Genomic DNA, 21973 nt, shown 5'->3' on the forward strand with positions numbered 1-21973 from the left:
GCAAAACTCGGAATCTCTCCTCGCTATGACGATATAGTGTGTGTGTAAATGCTACAGGATAATCTCTCCCTTTCTGGAAAGTGGATGGATTGCCACGGGGCAGAGCTTTGCTCTGGTTTTCATAGGTGATGCCAACTTTGCCCCATTTATCATGTGACAATGGGACTTGATGTTATAGACACATGGGCAGCTTTAATGAAGAGAATGAAAGTATGTAAACCAAAGGAAGGTTGCAAGCAAAACAGCAGCGAATTTTGGAAAAAGAAGGAAATGTGCAGATAAGATTCCCCGTGTTTGTGTAGGGACAGAAAAGGCTTGAGGTTTTAAGTTCAGCCACAGTAGCAGCTTTCATTTACAACTGTGTTTGAAATGTTGGCCTTCTGTATCAAACTCCGTGACAGCAGGTCTCATTTAAAAGGTAAGTGAATATATCCAGTACAACTCAGAAATATTCACAAATAACTGAAGTACAGCTTACAGAAAAATCGGATGTAACGGGAGTCTGCAGTTCTCTGTTTGCTCTAAAACGTCCTTTCCTCAAAATGGATGAAGTCTTTTTCAAGGCATTTTTGCTTATATGAAAATAGTCATAAAATATGGAAGAAAATGTTATTTCACAAGTAACAGCAGGATGTCACTTGCTTCAGTTCATGTGAACTGATCAGGCTGAATGATGAGAGAGCCTTCCTGTAACTGCAGCACAACTGAGTACTGTGCGTGAAACCCTGTTCCCCTCGTGAACAGCTCGAGTTTTGCACATATATCGGTGTAGAAAAATAAGTATTGACTAATTCACAAGTTACTTTTTAGGCACTGGGTTTCCCAAAATGCGTTTGTATAACAGCATCTAGAAGCAAATGAATCTGTTGATCATTTAATCAGTTTTTCCTTCATTTTATGGCCTTAAAGACACCTTGATCTTCAAAATTTATGTTTTCGTCCTTTTGAAAAGCAGAACTTTGCTCTCAACCCTGGTGCTCACTTCCTTACTTCTTCTAACACAGATTTCTGACACGGGTTCCTTATGCCCTTTAACTTTCCTTCAGACTGCCAGTCGAGGCGTTGGTTACTGTTTCAGCAAACAGGCTCCCCAGGAGAGGCTGACGTGTTCCTGAACCTGTTCTCCCGTAGGTGTCTCTCCCAAATGAAATGTCTTGAACGGTGCACGGGATTTTTCACACATCAGATATGGATTTTTAAAAAATCCGTCATTCTGTAGAACAGTAAACATCGAAAATATATCAGATATTTTATCTGCTTGTTTTTCTGTGTTCTCAGAAAAAACAGCGTGGAGCTTCACTTGCTCCACGGAAAATGTTTCCAGCTTTGAAAATATGTTAAAGACATCTCAGGAAAGCCAGACCCAGCACTAAGAGTGGAGCTCTGCTCGTCTCAGAAAAAGATTGATATTGCTTTACCATGGCCATAGCCGACCATTTGGGATCTCCTGGTACTTAATCTCCATTACATTAATTGGGAAAAACTTGTCAGTAGGAGCCAAAATGTGGGCAGAGTTTCACCCACCATAATCCTTCCTATCACTGTCCATCCCTGACACGAGTGGGTGATGGAACTGTCTGTAACCGTGCTCCTGGGCACATCTGGATACGTGGCAGCCCAGGAAACACAGACACGGTGGTTGGGTGCCAGCTGTGGTGGGACAGGTGTGTGAGCCTTCACAGCAGGGAATTCTGCTCCCGTTCAAGTAGAAATTGAAATTAATGATGTTAATTATAAGTTCATGGTGGCCTTGGGAGTCTAATGGTTGTGGTAAGGCTTGTGTCTTTTAGCAGACAAGTTAAAAAAGGCAGATGGGGCTATGGACAGACAAAGCGATGCTGCCCTCCTTGTATGGTACTCTTGCTATAGGCCAAAGATGTTGCAGATTTGTTCTGACAATTAAGTAATCCAAGAAAACAACAGGACTGTGGAAATCAAAGTCAGGCGGTAATTCTTTTCCATCTCCTTTACTACCTTCTCGAATGATACTGCAAGGATCCAGAGCCCTCTGGGAAAGCTGCTCGGGCTCTGGAGCAAGTCCGAGAGCGCGTTCTGCAGAATAACGTACCGCTCGCTTTCCTCGGTGTGGTGGAGCTGGACACGGCTCCTCTGGCTCCTCTCCGTCCCCCACGGATTCCTCCCGATTACAGAGGGCACCTGATAACAAGTGATCCTTTCTGAGCTGTTTGAAAGACTTGTCGGTGCTCCAGGATAGCCAGAATGCTCATTATTGAAGAAATTTAGCCAAACTGATGTCTCTCTTTTAATGCCTCCAGTGCAAAAATATTACATTGTCAGAAAAAAATCAAGTCTAACTTGTGGGGAAGAAAAAAATTATTCCATCCTGTGTTTCATATTGTACCATTAGGAAAATGGTATATTAAATTCAAATACTTCAATTGTGCCATTAGATGGTGTCATTATGTGGCTTGCTAATTGATAGGTTATTCAAATGAACATTATAATTTTAGGCTTCTTAGAAGAATCCAAAGAAGAATTTCCAAATCTCAGAGAAGTGAACTGGGTGTTAGGAAGAAAAATCACTTACTGAGAATATTTCCTAATGCATGTCACTGAGAAATGGTTACATAACTGCTGTGTGCATTCCAGGGCTCGGTGCAGTCTATTTTTAATACCTGCTATGAAAGAACTTCCTGCTACTTTTGCTTTTTGAAGGCTGCTTTGTGGTTCATTAGATCATGTTGTCAGGCCAAGTTTTCTGCTATCCTGAAACCTCATTTTTCCTGCTTAGAAAAAAGGTGAAACTGTATCAAATGGAAGAAGGTGCTGAGCATAAAATAGCATTAAGGGTAAGGTACACTATGTAAATGTTGAAGTGGTCCCAGCACTAAGCACTGCCAGCTCAGGCTTAATATTAACCTGAAAAGAAATCTAGCCGTGTTAAACACATGCACTTTCAAGAAAGCCAAAATAACTTGTATGCCGAGCAACTGCACCTAACGAGAATTTTCAGCTTTGTGTTTATGAAGACAGATGGTTTTCTTTCTAGTTAGTTTTCATGTCACACTGTTCATGCAGTGTTATCCCAGGTCACCACTTTGACTATAATTTATATAACCATGATCATTAACATAAAAGCACTTTGCTGAAATGCAACCAGACTTCTTCAAACACAGGCTGTGCTAGATGTTTCAGAATATTTAACTGCACACACGCTTACAGCATTAGTGTAATTTTGCTGTTAAAATGGTGGGCAGAGACTGATGGAGATGAAATAGGCAGGTTTACTCTTACTTTCATCTGCAACAAAGGAGTGCAATGACAGCTTAAAATGCGAAGTAGAGTTCAGCGGTAATGGTGGCAGCTGGGGCTGTGCCCCTGCCCTGGGATCCCTTGGGAGGGGCGCTGGAGTCAACGGGTGAGTGTGACACAGAGCGGGCGATGCCCGGGGCTGTGCCCCTGCCCTGGGGATCCCCAGGAGGGGCGCTGGAGTCAACAGGTGAGTGTGACACAGAGCGGGCGATGCCCGGGGCTGTGCCCCTGCCCTGGGATCCCTTGGGAGGGGCGCTGGAGTCAACGGGTGAGTGTGACACAGAGCGGGCGATGCCCGGGGCTGTGCCCCTGTCCTGGGGATCCCTTGGGAGGGGCGCTGGAGTCAACGGGTGAGTGTGACACAGAGCGGGCGATGCCCGGGGCTGTGCCCCTGTCCTGGGGATCCCTTGGGAGGGGCGCTGGAGTCAACGGGTGAGTGTGACACAGAGCGGGCGATGCCCGGGGCTGTGCCCCTGTCCTGGGGATCCCCAGGAGGGGCGCTGGAGTCAACGGGTGTGTGTGACACGAGGCACGAGGGTGCCTGCTTCATTCTGTGGGTTCAATCCAGCAGCACATGCAGAGCCAGGGTATCTCTGAACCCCAGGGCTAACTAGATGTGTGTGTTTCCCTTTCTGTTGATTCTTCCACAAGAAGCAATCTCCCCCCTTCCCTCTGCTGTCTCCATGAAGTTTCATCTCTACAGAATACTTGGGGTCATTTATTTCTGCACTTCTGTAGACCTTTCGAGTTCTTTTGTTCTTCCTTGTTTTTCCCAAGGAAACCGCTCCAGCCCTCGGTTCCAGTGCCCCCGGTCTCCATCCCCCGCTCCTCCCTCTCCCTCTTCTCATCAGAGCACTCTGGACCATAACCTTTATTTTCAGAGGAAATGTCTTCACCCAAAAATGTGAAATCTGACTTAGTTCTGGTTATTTCAACAAAGTTGTTATTAAGAAATTCATTACAGGTCACTTAAAAATCTTCCACATTTAGGCCAAAGCAGTGGAACTGCTCCGCTTCATCTTGTCCGGTGCTTCATAATAACATCTTGTTTTCAGCTGCTTGTAACTGTTTGGGCTGGTAATTTCCAAGCCAAGCATCTGCCCCAGGTTTAATTTTTGGCAGTTTCCAGCTAAACCACTGTACTCATTTTCAAGAGCAAGGTTAAAAAAATATTTTGCCCCTATTAAAAAATAATAATCCGGTTGCTTCATTCAGAAGTGTCAGTATCCCCGTTTCTGTGCAGAAGGAATTTGGAATGGAACACACATCACCAGTCCAGTTTCAGCCGTGTAACTTCTGAGCAGCAACGTGAAGTTTGCCAGCACCATTGCTGTGGTTTCACAGCTGTGCATCCAAACGTAACAAAGTTATAAGACTCCATAGAATCTCCGTTTTCACGTGATCGGTTAAGAACGGTTGGCTTTGGGCAGCTACAGTCCAGCCCGTGCTGACGGGGCCCGTTGGGCGCCGGGCGCTGCGCGGGCATCACCCGCGGCTCCTGTGCAGAGCGAGCCTTCCCGGCCTGCTCCTCCGTGTCCCCAGCTCTGCTGTCTGTGGGGAGACCCTCCTGTGCGCATCGTCGCTCCCCTCGCTTGCTGCCGAGGCAGCGAAGGATGATGACGAAGATGAAGCAGTTTGGGAGGAGGCCTGGAACCAGCAGAGCGTGGCAGGAGCAGAAAGCTGGAGGCAGAAGGACAGGAAGGCTGGAGATGCCAGGGAGACAGCTATCACTGACCAGTGCTGGGACTTCTGTGACAACTAGGGCATCGTGGACAGAAATCAGTTGTGGAAGCAGTTCTTCATTACTAGGAACAAAAAAGATAATACGTATCGACATAATGAGATGCTGCTGGGCAATGGCGAGAGGATGTGAAGTGTTAGGCAGTGGAGATAAAGATAAGATGCCAGAGGAAATGCGTAAGAGAAAAAAATAGAGAGGGTGGATGTCAGACGAAGGAAAGTAGGAGATGGACATGGAAAACTGCAAGGAGCCTGGAGCCGGGGAATGGAGAGACGGATAAAGCACGCGAGGAAGAGCAAGGGCTGGGAGGTGCCTGAGACAGGGCAGAAGGAAGAGGAGTTGAGAGCACCAAGGGGAGAGGAGGAGCGTGAGCGCAGACTGAACTCTAAGAATAGGCTGACTTTTGAGTCAGATGTCAATGCAAATTGTGATTTATCTGTAAAGGTATAGGAATAGGGATCAGGTATGGCTAGCATCTATAGCCATGCTTTTTTTTCTGTTAGAGAGCTGCTGTATCGATATTCTGGATCTCTCGAGCCAGAACTCTGGAGTTAGGGTGACCGCATGTCACTGTCTGTTTACTTTTCAGGCTTCCTCTGACTTTATTAACAAACATTTGAAGTTCCTCAAGTGCAATATGCTGTGCTTTTAACCGCAGTAAAAAAAATCCTTCTGCAAAATACATTTGAAGATATTTTGAGTAATTTAAAGATGATATGTGGGGCTGCCAGCAATGCCTCCGGCCGGCAGAGAGCGAGGCGCTGGCTCCGGCCTCCGGCACGCTGGTCCCCGGCCGGAGGGCTTCACCAGCCCCTCACACGGCAATTAACCGTGTTTCACCACAGTGGTGTCACCCACTGGTAACCGGGAAACAGTGATATCTGCTTCTAACCTGATAATTCCACTTGCAAACGGGAATTTCTTTAACAGAAATGGCATTTGCTTCCCCACAACCAGCAGGCCTGGTCTGTTCCCTGTCAGCTCAGGGGAAGCTTTGCAGAGCTGAGCTGCTTTACTTTCCTTTTGAGAACGAAAGTAGCACTGCTGTCAGAAGATTAAGTTGTTGGTGTGTATCAGGTGATAGGAAAAATTACTCTGAAACTGCAAATGGCCTGACATGCATTTATTTTTATATACTTGGGAGCTGCAAATGTTGATTTGCTGTCTGTTTGTCATACTGATAGCTTAAAATCATGACTTGCACTCCAAATAACAACTCCTAGGGGTAAGTAAGGCTGCTGTCACTACTCGGTTCCTCCTAAAGACCGAACAGAGCTCAGGGCTGATACACCGAGCTGCGCTTGCGGCAGATCCCCGCTCGGGGTCTGACCTACATCCCAGCTGAAAATGCGTTCAGTCTTTTCTTAATTTGCAAGAGATACTTGTGTACATTACAAAACCATCTCACAATCTGGCAAATTAAGTTGTCTGTGGTTAGCTGCGGAATTGCAGAGATATTGCAGTGCACAGCAGCGTTGCATAACGAGCTTCCCCAGACTTCGCCTTACTCGATGAGTAACAGTAATCCTTATCTCCAGCGAGCATCAGATTCATCCCATCTTTGAGAAAAGAATTAGTATCAAATATACGATGGGCATGTTATGCCTTGTGGCTGCAATGTTTTTTCAATTAACTTCTCTGAATATACCACAATGAAAAGTGTCAGCTTTTTGCCTCAGAGGCCTATAATTAGATTAAATGAATACAGTTAATTATCTACTGCCTTCTTTACCCAAAACAATATGTTTCTATAAATTAAAATGCTCGTACAGGAAGGAAATTGTTGTTCACTCCAATACAATACTGTGAATATATCACAGGGTAACACAGCTTTTTGTCTGAAGCCCTTATTTTACAGGACCTAAACCAAACAACATCTGACAAATCCACAGATCTCACACTGTTCAGAGCACGTATGTTGGTGCAAGGAGGTGACACCATGAAAAGTTACAGTATTGTGGAAAAAATGCACTTTTCTCTTTCACAGAAGTCCTCTATAAAATTCCTCTGGAGACATTAAATACAGCTTTGCTTGTGTACCTGCAGCCATGCCCTCAGGGGCTGTGGTGTGTCCAGACACACAGCTGCTTCTCCCAGCAGTGTGCTCCTCCTTTCAGAAAATGTGTTAAAAAATACATCCGGTCTGTAGGAAGTATTTAGGACGAGCAGCTCGGTGTTCAGGCCCGATGGTGTTCCAGCCAGTGTGCCCCGCAAATCTCTGCCCGTTCTGCAGCATTCCCAAATACAAACAGTTCATGACACGTTCCCATCGTGTCCCGCCTGAGTGGGAAGTGCAGGTGTCCCAAGGGTGGAACGTCACCCCCACTCGGGTCCCCGGAGCAGAAAGCTCTTTTCGGTTTGACCCTGTTTCTGTCGGAATAGATGTCAGTAACTTAAGGCCTCACCAGAAAATTGCAGTTAAGTTCGGCAGAAGCCCTCGTTCTGGCCTGCAGTATACTCTGCATGTAAATGCGATGTGCACCCAGGGCTGGTCTTGTGTTTCATTAGGGTCAAACCCTGAAAAGCTTTTGAATACTCAGTGTTCCTGCAGGGCATCGCATTTTATTGTGGTTTGTGCTGTGCGAGTGTCTTTTCCTTTAAACGTTCATCAGCTCCGTGTATCAAAGTGCTCATTAGAATATCATTGTGTTGATAATAATCTTAATATTGCGGAGTGGAGAGGGCTGTGTTGCCATATAAATGCTGCCCGTTTCCTGCTCTGGGGGTGTAACGGGAGAAGAAAAGACCGTCTTGATAGGCACTATCTGCTGAAGGAGAATTTGCACCAGGAGCTGGGAATCGACTTTAACCTTTTAGTGGCTGAACTGTGAAACGAAACTTTTCATCCTTTCTACAGAGAATTAAGCTTTTTATTTAAAATACTGATAAATACCAGTGGCCCTCCTAATTACTTCTACAAATATCAGAGAGCAGCTACAGAGGAACAAAGAAATGCAACTGGAAACATGGTTCAGTGCTCTTGTACTTCCCTGAAAAGCTGATTATACTTCTGGCTGATTCGGTTTGTTTCGGGGGGAATTTACCCCGCTTGGCAGTTCGGCTGCAGCGGTGCCGAAAAATGGCAGAAAGTGCATCTTGGGCTGAGGAAATTAACTCGGGGTCCGCTGTGTCAGATCGAATTTTGCCAGCGAGCTCTCGATATTGTATGTTAGCCCCTCAGTGCCCTTCGTTCTGTGGGATTCAGAAGCGATTTTAACACTGGTTTGAACATAGAGACGTTTCGTTTATGCTTTTGCAGGTGCCTTGCCCGATGCCCTGCTTTCCCGTGTGACTTATCTTTTAGGATAAGCACTAAGGAAGGGTCAAGGTTATTCTAAAGTATCCAGCACAGGAGATTTCTCTTCCCCGTAGTTCCTTAAGACGAACGTCGCACAATTATAACTGATACTGTGCTGAAAGGTAATTCAAACGTTCTGGGGAAAAGTACGAAAGGACGAGCAGTAGCCTTTAGCACTGTAAAACGTCCCTGGTGACTTGTACTTAGTGCTGCTCCAGAATGCAAGGAGCCATCTTACCACTCCGTGCCACGGCAGAAGTTAACTTCTCTGGAACTCGGCTCTGCAGAGCCGGACCTGGCACATCTGGCTATCAGAAATGCAGTTTACATGTAGTTTACATCCGAAGATCGTTTCCTCGCCTCCGTGACACAGAAACCAAGAACCGTGGGTTCCCCCCCCCCCGCTCTCTTTCGCCTGTCTGTAATTTTCAAATGTAACAAACGGTTCTGAAAAGCTCCGGCTGGGAGACGCACCTTGCTTCCCGTTTGTAATGGAAACCTGGAGGCGAACCTGCTGCCTTGTGCCTTCTATGCGGGCTGCGCTAGGAGAAGATGCTTCTGCATCTCGGAAATCTGGGGTGGGGAGCAGAGCCCCGGGCTCTGCAGCGGGAGCCCCGGGCAGCAGCCGCAGCGAGTGTCGCCAGCACCCCGGCAGCTGCAGGTCCCTTCGCTGTACTCACTGCGGCCGAGGGGCTGCGAAGCCATCGGGTGACACTGAGGAGGCTCCAAGTCCCGACTGCGGGGGGGCGGGAGGGGGAAGGAAAGGAAAAGAAAGAAAATTTAAAACCAAAAAGCGTGCAGCGCAAGTTGGAAGAAACGCGGCGGCGGAGCGGGAGGCGGCGCGGCCGGGGCGCGGACGTTGCGCGGACACTGCGCGGGCCGCCCGGGGCCCTCGCGGCTGGGCCGGGACGGAGCGGCGCGGAGCCCGCGGAGGAAACCCAATAAATGCAATCAGACTGTTATTTCAGGCGCGTAAATTTAAAAATATTTGGACAGGAAGAGAAAGGGGAGAGGAACCCACGGAGACAACCTAACGGTTTCGGAGCCCCGCGCACCCCCCCGCCCGCCGGCCGCGCTCCCGGCCGCGCTCCCCGGGGCCGCCCGACCTGCCCCGCACCTCCGGCCGCCCCGACGCGCCCTCCCCGGGGCGCCCTCCGGGAGCTCCGACATTTTGAATGCGCGTGTGGCGGGCGCTGTATTGAGACTCGGTGAGAAATCTTCTTTCTCTCCCCCCGCTGTTTTGTGTGCTGGTTTTTCTTCCCCCCCCGCCCCCCCCCGCCATACACAGTATAACAGTCCTCACAAATAAATGCAGGAGCTTTCCTCCCCTCGATCTTTTCGAGGGAATTTCATCACTTTAGTAAACAGATAATAATTCATGGCTCTTTCTGGCCGCCCAGTGAAGAGCCAGGTACCTTTGTGGAAGATACCCTTTTATTATTTTTTTTTAAGCTACAAAGTGGTGGTTTTTCTACATTTTTAAATCTTTCTCCTGTGAACAACGCAATGGCATTTCCTACGAAGCTGATTTCTGATGCCACCATGGGATAAAGCATCGGTTTAATTCCTCTCACCCCACTGAAAACTGGGAAGGAAGCCTTTCCGTGTACTGCAATGTGCGGTCATTTATTGCACCGGCGACTGAGCCGAGCTCACCTTCCAACCCCTTCTGTTTTGCACTCTCCAGAATGCAGGCAGGTTCCGGTGCCGGTCTGAGCCGGCGCCGCTCCCCAGCACCCACAGCCCGGCCCGACCCCCGTGCTGCAGCCGCGGGTCCGGCTCTGCTCGCTGCTCGCAGGATCCATTTCGGCTCCGCTCCTTTTCAAGGGGAATTCAACGGCCCCCGCCGTTGTTCCGAGGATGATTTAGAAACAAAGGTCAAGTGTAACAGCTTTGCTCATCCGTGTAACTGAAATAGGGGAGAGGGCTCTTTCCCCATAGCTGTGTCTTCAAGTAGCCTGGGCAGTACGAATCCCGGTGCAGCTGCATTTTATAGACTATTGCTTCATATTTCTCTGTGCTTGCTGTATTTATTTCTATTTATACATCTCGTCTCGGTGCTATATTGTTTATTCTTGGGCTGCTGCAGGACGGTCTCTGCTCCTGCCCGGGAGACTCGCTTTTCGGTTGGTTTATGTCTCAATAAAGGCTCTCAAAAACATTTCATTCCATCTCACACGCTGCAGTTTTGGATCTTCGGGTAAATATTATTGCTGACATTGTCACAAATATGCGATTTTGTAAGACTGGACTTTTTGATGTTGCCAGACTACTGGGGGAAAATCACAAAAGCAATTTCTAAACCCCATCCGATATTGGAATCCTTTTTCGGTATAAAGACCCTACTAATGAGACTTGATTTACATTATTTTCTGCTCGCTCAGTGGATGTAAAGACACCTGCAGGAAAGCCCCCAGCAGCGCCGCGGGACCTCTGGTCACCTGCGGACCCTGGAGGTGCCCGGGACCCACCGGCTGGTTGACTTCTCTGGTTTCCCTGGGGCCGTTTGCAGCAACTGCTCATTCCCCGGGGCAACAGAGAGTCATTTTCTTTTCCGAAGTGTCTAACTAAGAATTTCAATTTATAGTGATGTTTCCAATAAATGGAGCGGCTTACAGAGAAAATGCAGCAGAGAACGCAAGTAGAACGTACCGTCAAAGCAGACCTAGCACCGCCGGTGACTCACCCGCTGGCGCTGTAGGCATGACCGTGCTGAACACGTCCTGGCCTTAAACGTGAACTTCTGGCACGCAATAAAAGCCGCTATTTCTGACTAGGCGGGGCATTCTCCTCGGAGAAGCAGTTGTTTCATTAAACCACTGCTTAAGCTTCGGCTTAGCCTAAATAAAATGCTGATGGAGCTCAAAACGGGTCTGGGGTGAGGTTTTTTTAGTAGTACAGGTGAAAAATAAGTGAGAAAGATGAATATTAGCTCTGGGTGTTCACTCCGCTGCAGCGAGCGGGAGAAACCCCGGTGGCAGCGCAGGTTTCTGCTGTGTGAGAGTGCGGGGCGCTGCTGGAGGAGCAGAAACCTGGGAGCACCCCCTGGGACACGAGCAGAGGGACACGGGGAGCAAAAGGGAGCGGATTGAGTCGGCTCACCTCGCACCTGCGGATTGCTTCGCCCAGGTGGCTTTAGCGCTCTTTATAGCGGGTACGTCGTGGGTTATTTCTCCAGTCACGCAGCCTGTGTGCCGTGCTGCTTGGGTCAGCGATCCCTAGATCCCTTGTGAACAAAAAATGATAACAAAAGAGCGCAAAACTTCATGTTTCACAGAGGTTTTTAATCAGAGAACACAGCAGTGTGACAGAGCGCATAGCAAATGTGACAGACTTTCAGCAAATTACTTTTTACTTGAAAACGGTAGTAACTGATATTGTGGGGCTATTTTTTTTAAGTTAAATTCTAAACTAATGTACACCCCCTCCTCTTTTGAATACTGTTTTAAGTACTTCTCGTTTTGCATTGATTTAAAACGTTCTATTTTGCCCAGTCGAACATTAGACTATTCCAAAACGCCCTTCAAACCGCCCGCCCGTCCAACACCTCATATTAACGCTTCCCATGCAGTGCTGAGCATCCTTGTCTCCTTTTGTAGAGGTAAATGAGTTTGGCTCTGATGAATACTCCGACTATATTGCAATGGGAAACTTTCAAAGGTTAAGTTGTGTTTTAGGTGCAAGCAATAACAACTTCCCGAATACCGAACGTGCTGCTTCCCAAACGTCACTGTATTCAAATATTGCTGTTGTGTGAGATGCATCTGTCATTAAAATAGTTTATTTCCAGGCGAAACGAAACAGTTGGTGGAAAGCAAATATTTCTTAAAGAGCATTTAAGCTGCACTCAGCTTACGAAGGAACCAGAAACCTCGTGGTGTTTCAGACTCCGTGTCCTCTCGTCCCTGACAATGCTGCTTGTTTTGAAACCAGAAAAAAAAGTCCTGTTCAGTGCACAGTAAACACGAACTACTAAACTGAGCTGTTTAAAACCTCTGGCAACCAAATAATACCACTTATGCAGCTTCTGGTAACTAAATTCAAAACCAGCTCGGTGAAAGTTTAAATATACAAAGGGGAAAAGTGTCATCTACATTTAGAAAGCGAGTGACCTACTTCTACAAGCTCTTGTTAGTGTCAAACGCAGCTATTTCCCGAAGCCTCTAAGCGCCATCCTCTGTCCTCAGGCCGAGCAGCCTTTGACTCCCAGCCCTGCCTGAGCACGGGCGTGCAGCTTACCCCTTAAAAGGCTGTTTTAACCCCAAACACAACTTCAAAATCTGAAGGTCGACCCAAACGGGGAAAGGGGGGGGGGGCGGATTGCGTTGAGAGGTCAGAGCAATCACAGTAACCTATTTCCTTTTCTTAAAAGTCCAGCAACATTAAGCATGTGAATACGTAGCTCTGGAATTAGTGACTTAACAGGAATGGTCTAAAATAAATCGTAAAACTTGATAACTAGGTGTGAGCGCCCGACATATACACGGCTGAGTCTATGGGTAACGGTGTAAGAAATGGCTGGGAGCGTGGGTCTAAAAATATCTCCGTGATCTAAAAATAAAACCCACCTCTGGAATTTCTTGAGATTCATACGGAAGAAAATAGATCTGCAAATTTGCAGCAAACGTTAATACAAAGGAAAGGGGAAGGCGCTGCGGCCAGTGTCCAGCGGGCGGGCTCAGTCCGCGCCGGCGGGGGAGCGGCGGCCGCGCTCCAGGAGCTGCACCACGGCGTGCCGCTTGTACAGCTTGGCCAGGTCGTAGGCGGTGGCCCCGCGCACGTTCTGGTGGCCCACGCGGCACTCGGCGCGCGCCAGCAGCAGCTCCACCACCCGCGCGTGTCCCTCGCGGGCCGCCAGGTGCAGGGGCAGGTTCCCCTCGCTGTCCTGCACGTTCACGTCGGCCTGGAACTCCAGCAGCGCCTGCAGAGTGTCCGGAAACCCCTCGCGGGCCACGTCGTGCATCACGGCGAAGCCGGTGCTGTCCCGCAGGTCGGGGTTCGCCCCGTGCGCCAGCAGCCGGCGGGCGATCTCGGGGTTCCCCAGCTTCATCACCTGCGGGTGCAAAGCGAGAGGTGAGTCCCGCGGGGCGGATCCTCGGCTCCCCCCGGGACTGTCACAACAGAACAGCCCCGCCATGAAACCGGCGATACACCAGCAGGTCTATTTGTCATGTGTTTTTCTTCCTGAACTCCGCGAACAGGCGAAAGATGTTATCGTTTCGGTGGGAACAGCTTTCTGTCCCAGAGAGGTTAATGGCTGAAACAGGCACTGCGAAATGGGGACACAATATTTTGTTTTTATAACGTGGGCTGTCTCAGTTTCTTAACACACGAAAATTAACTCTGGTTTGGTTTTATTTGCCTGAGTATTGAGACACCTTTGCATCACTGTTTAATCTCGTTAAACATCAAATATAGGGGCTCTGCGGAACAGATATTTTACCTCAGCAACGGCAAATGTAGGATGTGTTTTTATAAGCTCTCAGGTGTTTACATTGTCTGTGCATTATCGTAAAACAAATATTTGGACTGTACCATAGCTCTGTCTGCTAAGAAAAATAAATGCTAGAAGAAATTTTTCTCCCCAATATTCGTGTTTCATGATGTCACCCAAAGAGGACAAGTTAACAGGAATGTCTCAAGGTTCCAGAAGGTTTCTTCTAAAACCAGTATATTGTGTTAGACTTTCATAATTTCACTGTAAGTAAACTATATCCTGTTGTTAAAAATATCCTCTTTTAAAAAATAACAACAATTGGATATTCTGACTGTTTCTCTCTGGAAAAAAAAAAAAAAAAGGCTTATTTAATTTTTCTCAATTACATCATAATACTGTCATAATTAGAGCGCAAATCTCTCTTATTTGGGACTTAACAGCTTCCACCGATTTTCACCAAATTCCTCATGTTTTGTTTTCTCAAAGCCTTTAAAACCCGAGCACGGTAAAGTGTAATCCCCAGCTATGGGCAATATGTCCCTGTCCTGGAAAGTCTCATTGAAGTGCCAAATTAAAAAAAAAAATTTATATTTTCTTAAAAACGTCCACACATTGATTTGAAAATCCTGGTAAAAAATAATATATATATATCTGCCTAAGTGAGCATTACAGTGCATTAGATTTAGCAGAATGTATCACTTCTACAAGGGATTTGCTGAAAAATATATCCTGGTGGAAAACACCTATCAGGCTTTTTAAGAAAAGCAAGCAATTAAAACTACAATTACCGGAGCGTTTGGAGTGTGAAGGAGCCCCGTGTGTGCGTGGACAGAGGAGAGAGGCGCAGACAGACAGACGGGCTGGGAGCAGGGACGGAGGCTGCGCTGCGTCCCAGGCTCCCTGCTCGTGTGGCCACTTCTTTCACTTCTGACTGGGGAGGGAAGCGGTGGGAAAGAAAACAAGGGCATTGTGATCTCTCTTTCCTCAGCGAAATCGGGACACTTTGGTCCCTTTTTGAGAGCCCAGGCTGTATTATTTGTGAATTCAAAACATGTATTTTGTTTAAGTGGGAGTTTTCTGTGTGCAGCCTAAGGGACTGAAGGCTCCAGTGAAAGATGCGAGGGGGAGAAAAAACACATAAAAGGTGATGCTGTTGGGACGTGGGCTACAACTGGGCAGCAAATGCCCTTTACTTTGCAAATTTTCACTCGGGGAAAGGCAGGCAAAGAAGAAGAAGGGAGTAATTGAATGAGTCTGACGAAGTGCACAAGGGCAGGACATGTATCTGAGGCCTGCATAGGTACACTTCATCAGAAATAAAAAGTACAGAGCAAGACAAGCTGAGCAGTTGTTCAAACATAAATGCATAGGAAAAATATAAATTAATTGCTATTAATATGGGAGCATTCTCTCCGTTTTAATTGAGAGAGCTATTATGGAGAGATGAGCTCAGTTTTGGGGAGTGCACTGAGACTCTTTCGAGCGTGGTCACGCACCCACAGCACAGTTCGGGATGATGCATATTGAAAATAAGCCGACAAATTCTCCTGTTTTGATTTTTCTTGTGGTTCATTAGCTCAGTTGTGATTAGGCAGCGATAAGAAGCATTGTTAGGACACGGATGTGTGTTTAGTATAGGTGGATGCTATGTCATTGTGTCAAATACCCCTTAATTTAGGATACAGGCAGTTAGCTGCTTTTAGAAAAAAAAAAACAAACGTACATTACTGCAGGACAAATCGGTTTCCAGCCCCATCCCGAGGACAAACCAGTTCACTGAATGTTTCCTGCTTTCTTAAAGAAGTTAGTTTGTATAAGCTTTTAATTTAAATCCTTTCACTCTCTTAAAAGTTGCTGCAAGTGCCTGCTCTGCCATGCTATGCCCTATTTAGGTTCTAGCAGGACGGAGACGAACTCACGAATCTCCAGCTTCAGCGAAATTGTCAAAAAAGGGTAATTCCTGCTTTTTAGCAAGAGGTGCTTGTTTTTCAGCTCTAGCATTTTGATATTAAGCCAAAAGGCTGTAAATATCTCGAGCACACTCGCAAGCTATACGCTGCTCAAATACCCAGTTTCAGAAATTATTATAATGGTTTCGATGGCGGGGGGTGGAGAAGTCAAAAAACGATTTTTCTAATTTATGAAATTAAAAAGATTTTAAGCTCCACTTCCACGTTTCATTACTTACACCTTAAGTACAAATAACCACATATTCTTTTCCCTCTGGATTTATAAATCACTTCTGTCACTATTTGGTAGGTATTCTCGCCATTTCGCCATCATTATCTGATATTATTGAAAGCAAAATCTTTCATCAGTTCCAATAGTTAACAGTTGGACAAGTTCCAACTCCTGCCTGCACGGCTACACACTTAAAAATGAGGACATAGCAGCCTATACGATCAGAAAGGAAACAGCCGGCGCTGGAGCCCTGCTAGCCGACCCGAAAGAGCAACATTTTAAGCCCTAATTATGAATGAAAAATCAAGTGGTTCAGCTGGAACCCTGACTCGTAGGGCCAACTCCGAACGTGTATCGAAGGTCCTCGGTTCTGAGCAGCATGCTTCCCAGTGAGAAAGGTCATTCTCACAAACAGCACATAAAGAAAAGTACCATCGACAGCAGACCCCAGGACCGAGACAAGTCACGCTTTACCAGCACATTGCAGCAAAGAAAAAACAGAGAGAGAAAAAAAGGTAAATCCTGAGCTTCAGAGAACAGCACATTTGTGTTTACAGACCTGCTATGAAACCCTGCTCACCTAAGCTGATTTCTTTTCATCTCTGCTCCTTCATTCCTTGCCTCCTCCCCACGAAGTTACAAAATAGCAGCAAACTCGTAGCCCCTCTGACATTGAGGGTGATCCCCGACTGAAAGAATGGTTTTGAACAGTTTTATTTCAAGTACGTCATTTTAGGGAGTTGGAGCCACTAAAGTTATAAAATATGGCATCCAACGAGTTTGAAAAAACACTCGAATTTCATCCACCAGCCTGTTTAAAACGTTGTCTCTTTTGGAAACCCGGGTCACCTAGGTACCAGTGATGAAACATTTTCTCCCTCTCTGGATACCAACCTGCAGCGCAGTCCTCCCAAATCCATTTTGTGCATTGACGTTTACATTCTTTTGCAACAAATTAGTGAGTTGCACTAGGTCCCCCTTGGCCGCCGCAGTCGCCAGCTCGTTCCCAGAAGGCTCGGCCATTCTTTAGGGTGACTGACGATCGCAAAAAGATGAGACTTTTGTTTTTTTTGTTTTAACCAGGCATGGCATCGGAGGCTGACAGAAGGATGGGGATGGTTAATCTTCTGGAGTAGACCTTGTAGTAAATACTAGTAAAAAACCTCCTTGCCAAGAGCCCGCCCCTAACTCACACGTGATTATTCAGCAAAACTGCAGCTCCACTTGAAAGAAGATTTCTTTGCTTCCACATATAGAGTAACTCCTATTAAAGACTTTGGCCACTTTCGAGGGGGAATAGATTAATAGCTAGGCAATATATTATATATGTTATCGGTAACATATATACACGTACGCTGGAGACTCACTCAGACCTGAGATCTTTGAAGAAGACAACCCACCCTGTTCGCAGTCGGGATCTGAGACTTTAGCAGCAGCAGCTCCGAGGAAAAGTCTTCCGTAGCAGTGTGCATCCACTCCCGCTCGGGATCCCCCCTTCCATCCCACACCGCCGCCTCTAGTCCGGGCCCAGAAGGGACGAGAAGGACGAGTCGCGCCCGCGGAAGGCAGGGCGCGCTGCCGCGGCCGCCGAGCTCGCTCCCTCGGTGCTCTCTCTCCCCGCAGCGGCTCCACTCCCGCGGCCCCGCGCAGCCTCCGCGCAGCGGGCGGGCGCGATCCCGGCCGGCGGCGGCGGCTCCGGAGCATCCAGGAGGGCGGCGGGTCCGCGGGCCTGGCGGGCGGCTGCCCGGGAGCGGCGGAGCTGCGGGCGGGGTTGCGCTGGTGCCGCCGCGGCCGCGGCCCCGGCCCGGCCGCGCTCGCAGGTCCCGGCGCGCGGTGACAGCCGCTCGCCGCCGCTTTCGACTTCGCCAAGTGAAGCTGCACTTGCCGGTCCGCGGTCGCTGCCTCTGCTCGCGACTTTGCGCTCCCCCTTTTTTAAGCATAAACAATCGCTACTTCTGTTTCCTACTGACACGAAGCCGGTTTCTCTCTCCTTTTTTTTTTCCTCCCCCCCCTCTTTTTTTTTAACCTCATCAGCTTTTTTTGAAAAGAAAAAAAATTTGAGCGCTTTTTGAGTTGAAACACCCGCCCACATTTTAACGGCAGAGATTTAAGGAGGCGCGGCGGAGTTGCGGCTCGTCCGGGCAGGAAGGCCTGCAGCGCCGCGCACCCGCCCCTCGCCCGGCCCCGCCGCACAGGCCCCGCCGCCGGCCCCGCCGCCGCAGCGCGGCGCCCCGTGTCGTTCCCCTCGCCGTGCAGCCCGGGCACGGCGCTGCCCAGCCATAACAGCCAGGGGCTTTTGGGACGAGCGCTGCGGAGGCCTAGACAGGGAAGATGGGGGGGAATGAAAGGAAAAGGGAGGGTTCAGCGCCGGGAGCCGCCGCGCCCCTGCGGGAGGACCGGGGAGCGGGGGGGCTCCGGGGCTGGCAGGGCGGCCTCCTGCCGCGGCTCTGCCCGGCGCTTCTCCCCGGGCGGTCTCCACCTGCCCGCCGAGGGGGGCGAACCCGAACCCTGACCCGGACCCGGTCCCAGCCCTGGTCCCGGTCCCGCTCCTGCCACCCTCACTTGGCACCCCGGGGGGCAGCGGGTCCAGGGCCGGGGTCCACCCTGGCAGCGACGCGGGCTCCTCTCCCTAAGGACAAGGTCAAGGATGAAGGATCAATGTCAAGTTATCTTAACGGTGGAAAGCGACCGTCCAAGGCAGCACTCCCTGCTCTCCGCGCTTCTGCTGTTCTTGATTGATCTGAAAGTGCCATTTTGAGGGGGAAAAGCACCCAGGCACCGAGAAGACGTGAGGGCTTCGCTTTTCCTCCCACAAGGGCGAAGAAGTGACGCTGGTACAGTACGGAGATTTCATTGCCATTATGACTAACAGCATTTAATGTCTCAAAACTGCTTTAATGGCCGGATTGCTTTAAATTTCAGGGAGCCTCGGAAGGCTGAATTCTGCCAAGGCGAACTCTTGGAGAGGTAAGATGCAATGTCATGGCTCCCAGATAAGCTTACGTGACCTATCGGTCGCAGAGGAAATCGGCTCGCCTGTTTTGTGCGTGGACGCTGCGAGAAAGTGAATTTGAATGTAAACACGCGTGAGGCAGCAGCTGGGGGGTGGTGCGTTAGTGAGGGAACCTGCCTGGCAGAGGCAGCAGCTCCTCCAGCGCTGCCCGCGGCGGGACCCGCGCCGGCAGCCGGCCCGGCGGGCGGTGCCCGGGGCCTGACTCGCAGCCCCCGCCGCCCGAGACGGACCAGTTTTACAGGGACCAGCCCGCAGCCCGGGGAGCTGAAGGAAGTCGGGGTGACTTGTGCATCTGGCTCTCCTTACAGCTTCGGTTGCTTCGTGCTTCGCGATTACATTTTCCCACTCTGAGTCCCCCACCCACGCTTGTTTGTGAAAATGCGAATGTGACAAGTAATGAACCGCCTACACACGGAGCAGGGAAAGCGGCCGTGCTGAATTTAACAACTGACCCCCACTTACACTCCCACTAAAGGGGGGAAAAAGCGTGTATTTTTAAGGGCCTCTTTGTGATAATTCTCGGCCAGAACTAATAGTGCTAACATTTTTGTGAACAAAAACATGAATTATAATTTCCCTCAAAGGTGACTCTAGACATGTATGTATATAAATAGCATCCATGTATTCAAATATAGTTGCTTTTCTGCATAAGGAAGGAATTTATATGCAAAACCTAGAGTATTCAGTCAGGCGGCTTATAAGTGACTTATTTCATGGCTAATCAGTGCTTAAAAATCCACAGGCTCTGGTGGTGCTACCTGTCGCTAGCTTACTGCAAATTAGACCTGCAAGTCTTACAACAGTCTCCCATTGTTGTTTGGTTTTTTTTGTTGTTGTTGTTTGCAATTCCGAATAAGCCCCTATCTTTTGCTAATCACACCCCATAACAAAATAATTAAGTGTAGCAGGGGTGCTGCAGGCCTTATGCAAGTAAAGCTGTCCGGCCAGAAAATGCCATCGAACCTCCTTCATGGTGAGGGTCTGACAAACATCTTTGCAGAAAGCAGCACGTTAATCCTCATAATTTCCTCTCAAAGATGATAAACATGCTTCTAAAACAGAAAGTGTTGCCCCAGTCGGTCGCAAATCGGCAGCAAAAGCACGTTCTAGAGATGGATACCGGCCGAGCATTGCAAGGAGTGACATAAGCTGCTCCCTAAGTTGCCTGACACTCGTTGGAGGAAAAAAACCACCTCGAGTGGCTGGGAGTGAGGGGTTGTGAGAAGCAGAATAGAAACTTTCGCTGTGACTTGGACGTGAACTTCCTGCACGTGCAGCTTTTCACCTTTTCTTCACGTTCTGGATCAAATCCTTCCTGTTTTGATCTAATATAGATATACCTATTTAAAATATGACTGTAATAGACGTGAACGCTGTGTAACTAATCTTGACAACATACCTATAGCTCCAGTTTGTGCCAGGAATTAATTGGCTCTAATCCAACTGCTAAAACTCGCTTTTCAGCCTTTATTGTAGTTACTCTCTAGTAATGTGTGGGTGGAATTGTTTGTAATTCAGCATAGTCTGTCCCTGGCATCGCACCACACCTCGTACCTGCTGCAGAACTGTCTGTAACAGCACACCGGAAAAAAAACAAAAGGTACGTGTGGGGGCAATTACTTTATGATCCCTCCGCTCGGGGCTGGGGAGCAAGGATGGTTAAGCTAGCGTCAGCGGGCAACAAAGACCTCTTGGCAAACCCTGCCAACATAAACTGGAGCAGGAACGCGATAAAATATAATATTCAGCTTCTCTGACAACCCGATTTCGCATCGCAAGCGGCTTTTCAGTGTGACCTGAGCCCACCCGGAGAGCCCGAACGACCCCGGCGCCCCCCAGCAGCCACGGTTTTCACCGATTCCCCGCAGGATTTTCCTCGGGAACACGGACTCTCCGGAAGGTACAGTTTAACTTTTCATACGTCCCCGTCCCCAGGCAGCGCTGTCTGTCTGTCTGTCTGTCCCCTCCGAGGGGCCCACCGCGGGGGGCCGTCGCGCTGTGCGAGCAGGGAGCACAGAGTCAGGAAAACTCCTGTAAATCCCTCACGGATGGAAGAGAAAACCAATAAAGAACTGTGCAGCCTAAAGAAAGGCAAAATAACTTGATTGAAAGATGTGGCTTTATTAGCTGTCACTAATAAGAAAGGTGCTTGATGTGACTGTGACCTTGGTAGCTGCGACACCCCTGTGAAGAGCAGAGTAAAACATGAGGGGCTAATTAGCAAACCGGTGCTTGAACGCGTATTTGTGTTGATTGCCGGTGCTAGGGGGCAGGTGAGCAGGTTGTAGGAGGCAGACTCGAAACCCATTAATTGCAGTCACGTTTGCATTATGTAAAAAACCCGATTTATGTGTGGTATGTAGTGCAATCGCAGCTCGTAGCGCCGGAGCCCGGACCTGGAGCGCGGGCCGCGGCGCACATCGGTCCGCTGGTCAGAACCCGCGAAAAAGGCTTTTGCTCATTCCGAGAGAAGCACGAGGGTGGAGAAGAATCCCCGCGTCCCCGCCGCGGGGCGGGCCGGGTCCCCCGCCGGCACCGAGGGCCGGGGCCGCCGCGCTCCCGCCCGCTCCGCTGTCCCGGGGCCGCGGACGGAAGCCCCGCTCCGCAGGAGGAGGCAGAGCCGCCCTCCGGCCGCCCTTGGTTCCCCTACCCGACTCCGCTCGGCGGGCCCAGCCGGAGCCGCGCCGGCCCGTTAGGCCGCAGCCGGTGGCGGAGCCCGGCCGGGCCGCCCTGCGCCGCCGGGCCCGGGGAGCCGTCACCTGCCGCCGACACGGGGAAGGGTGGTTACCCCCGGGGGGGCGCCGCGCCGGACGAGCCGAGCGGGAGGCCGGCGCTGCCCCGGCCGCTCGGAGGGGCCGCTTCCCCGCTCTGGGCCGGGCCGGGGCCGCCGCCGCTCCCGGAGCCCGGGCGGGAGTCCCCGCAGGGCCGCGCTGCCCCGGCCGCTCGCCACCTGGCGCCAGCAACTTCCGCCGAGCGGCCGCGCGGGCTCCGGGCGCGCGCCCCCCCGCTCCCGGCGGGGCCGGTGACCGA

At 49.5% G+C, this 21973-nt stretch overlaps 1 protein-coding gene and 1 long non-coding RNA gene across 7 annotated transcripts; both read right to left on the reverse strand.

The window, feature by feature from the left end:
• Positions 1-4193: 4193 nt before the first annotated feature.
• On the reverse strand, positions 4194-10610 carry LOC110365612 (uncharacterized). Of its 3 annotated transcripts, none has more exons than XR_010474187.1 (3): positions 9430-10608; positions 8787-9048; positions 4194-5078 (listed from the first exon to the last, which is right to left on the reverse strand). It is a non-coding gene; the product is annotated as an uncharacterized LOC110365612 (long non-coding RNA). The 3 variants fall into 3 exon arrangements; XR_010474186.1 differs by having other exon boundaries at positions 9969-10607; XR_010474185.1 differs by having other exon boundaries at positions 8787-10610.
• Positions 10611-11575: 965 nt separating this feature from the next.
• CDKN2C (cyclin dependent kinase inhibitor 2C) lies at positions 11576-18022 on the reverse strand. Of its 4 annotated transcripts, none has more exons than XM_065071404.1 (2): positions 17331-18022; positions 11576-13365 (listed from the first exon to the last, which is right to left on the reverse strand). In XM_065071404.1, exons 1-2 carry the CDS (start codon positions 17868-17870, stop codon positions 12991-12993), a joined length of 915 nt encoding a protein of 304 aa, XP_064927476.1. In that variant the 5' UTR covers positions 17871-18022; the 3' UTR covers positions 11576-12990. The 4 variants fall into 4 exon arrangements, with proteins under 4 accessions (XP_064927476.1, XP_064927475.1, XP_005511732.1 ...); XM_065071403.1 differs by having other exon boundaries at positions 17304-18022; XM_005511675.4 differs by lacking the exon at positions 17331-18022 and adding an exon at positions 16825-17290.
• Between the last annotated feature and the right edge of the window lie 3951 nt (positions 18023-21973).

The sequence above is a fragment of the Columba livia genome, chromosome 8 (assembly GCF_036013475.1).
Source record: "Columba livia isolate bColLiv1 breed racing homer chromosome 8, bColLiv1.pat.W.v2, whole genome shotgun sequence".
NCBI lineage: Eukaryota > Metazoa > Chordata > Aves > Columbiformes > Columbidae > Columba > Columba livia.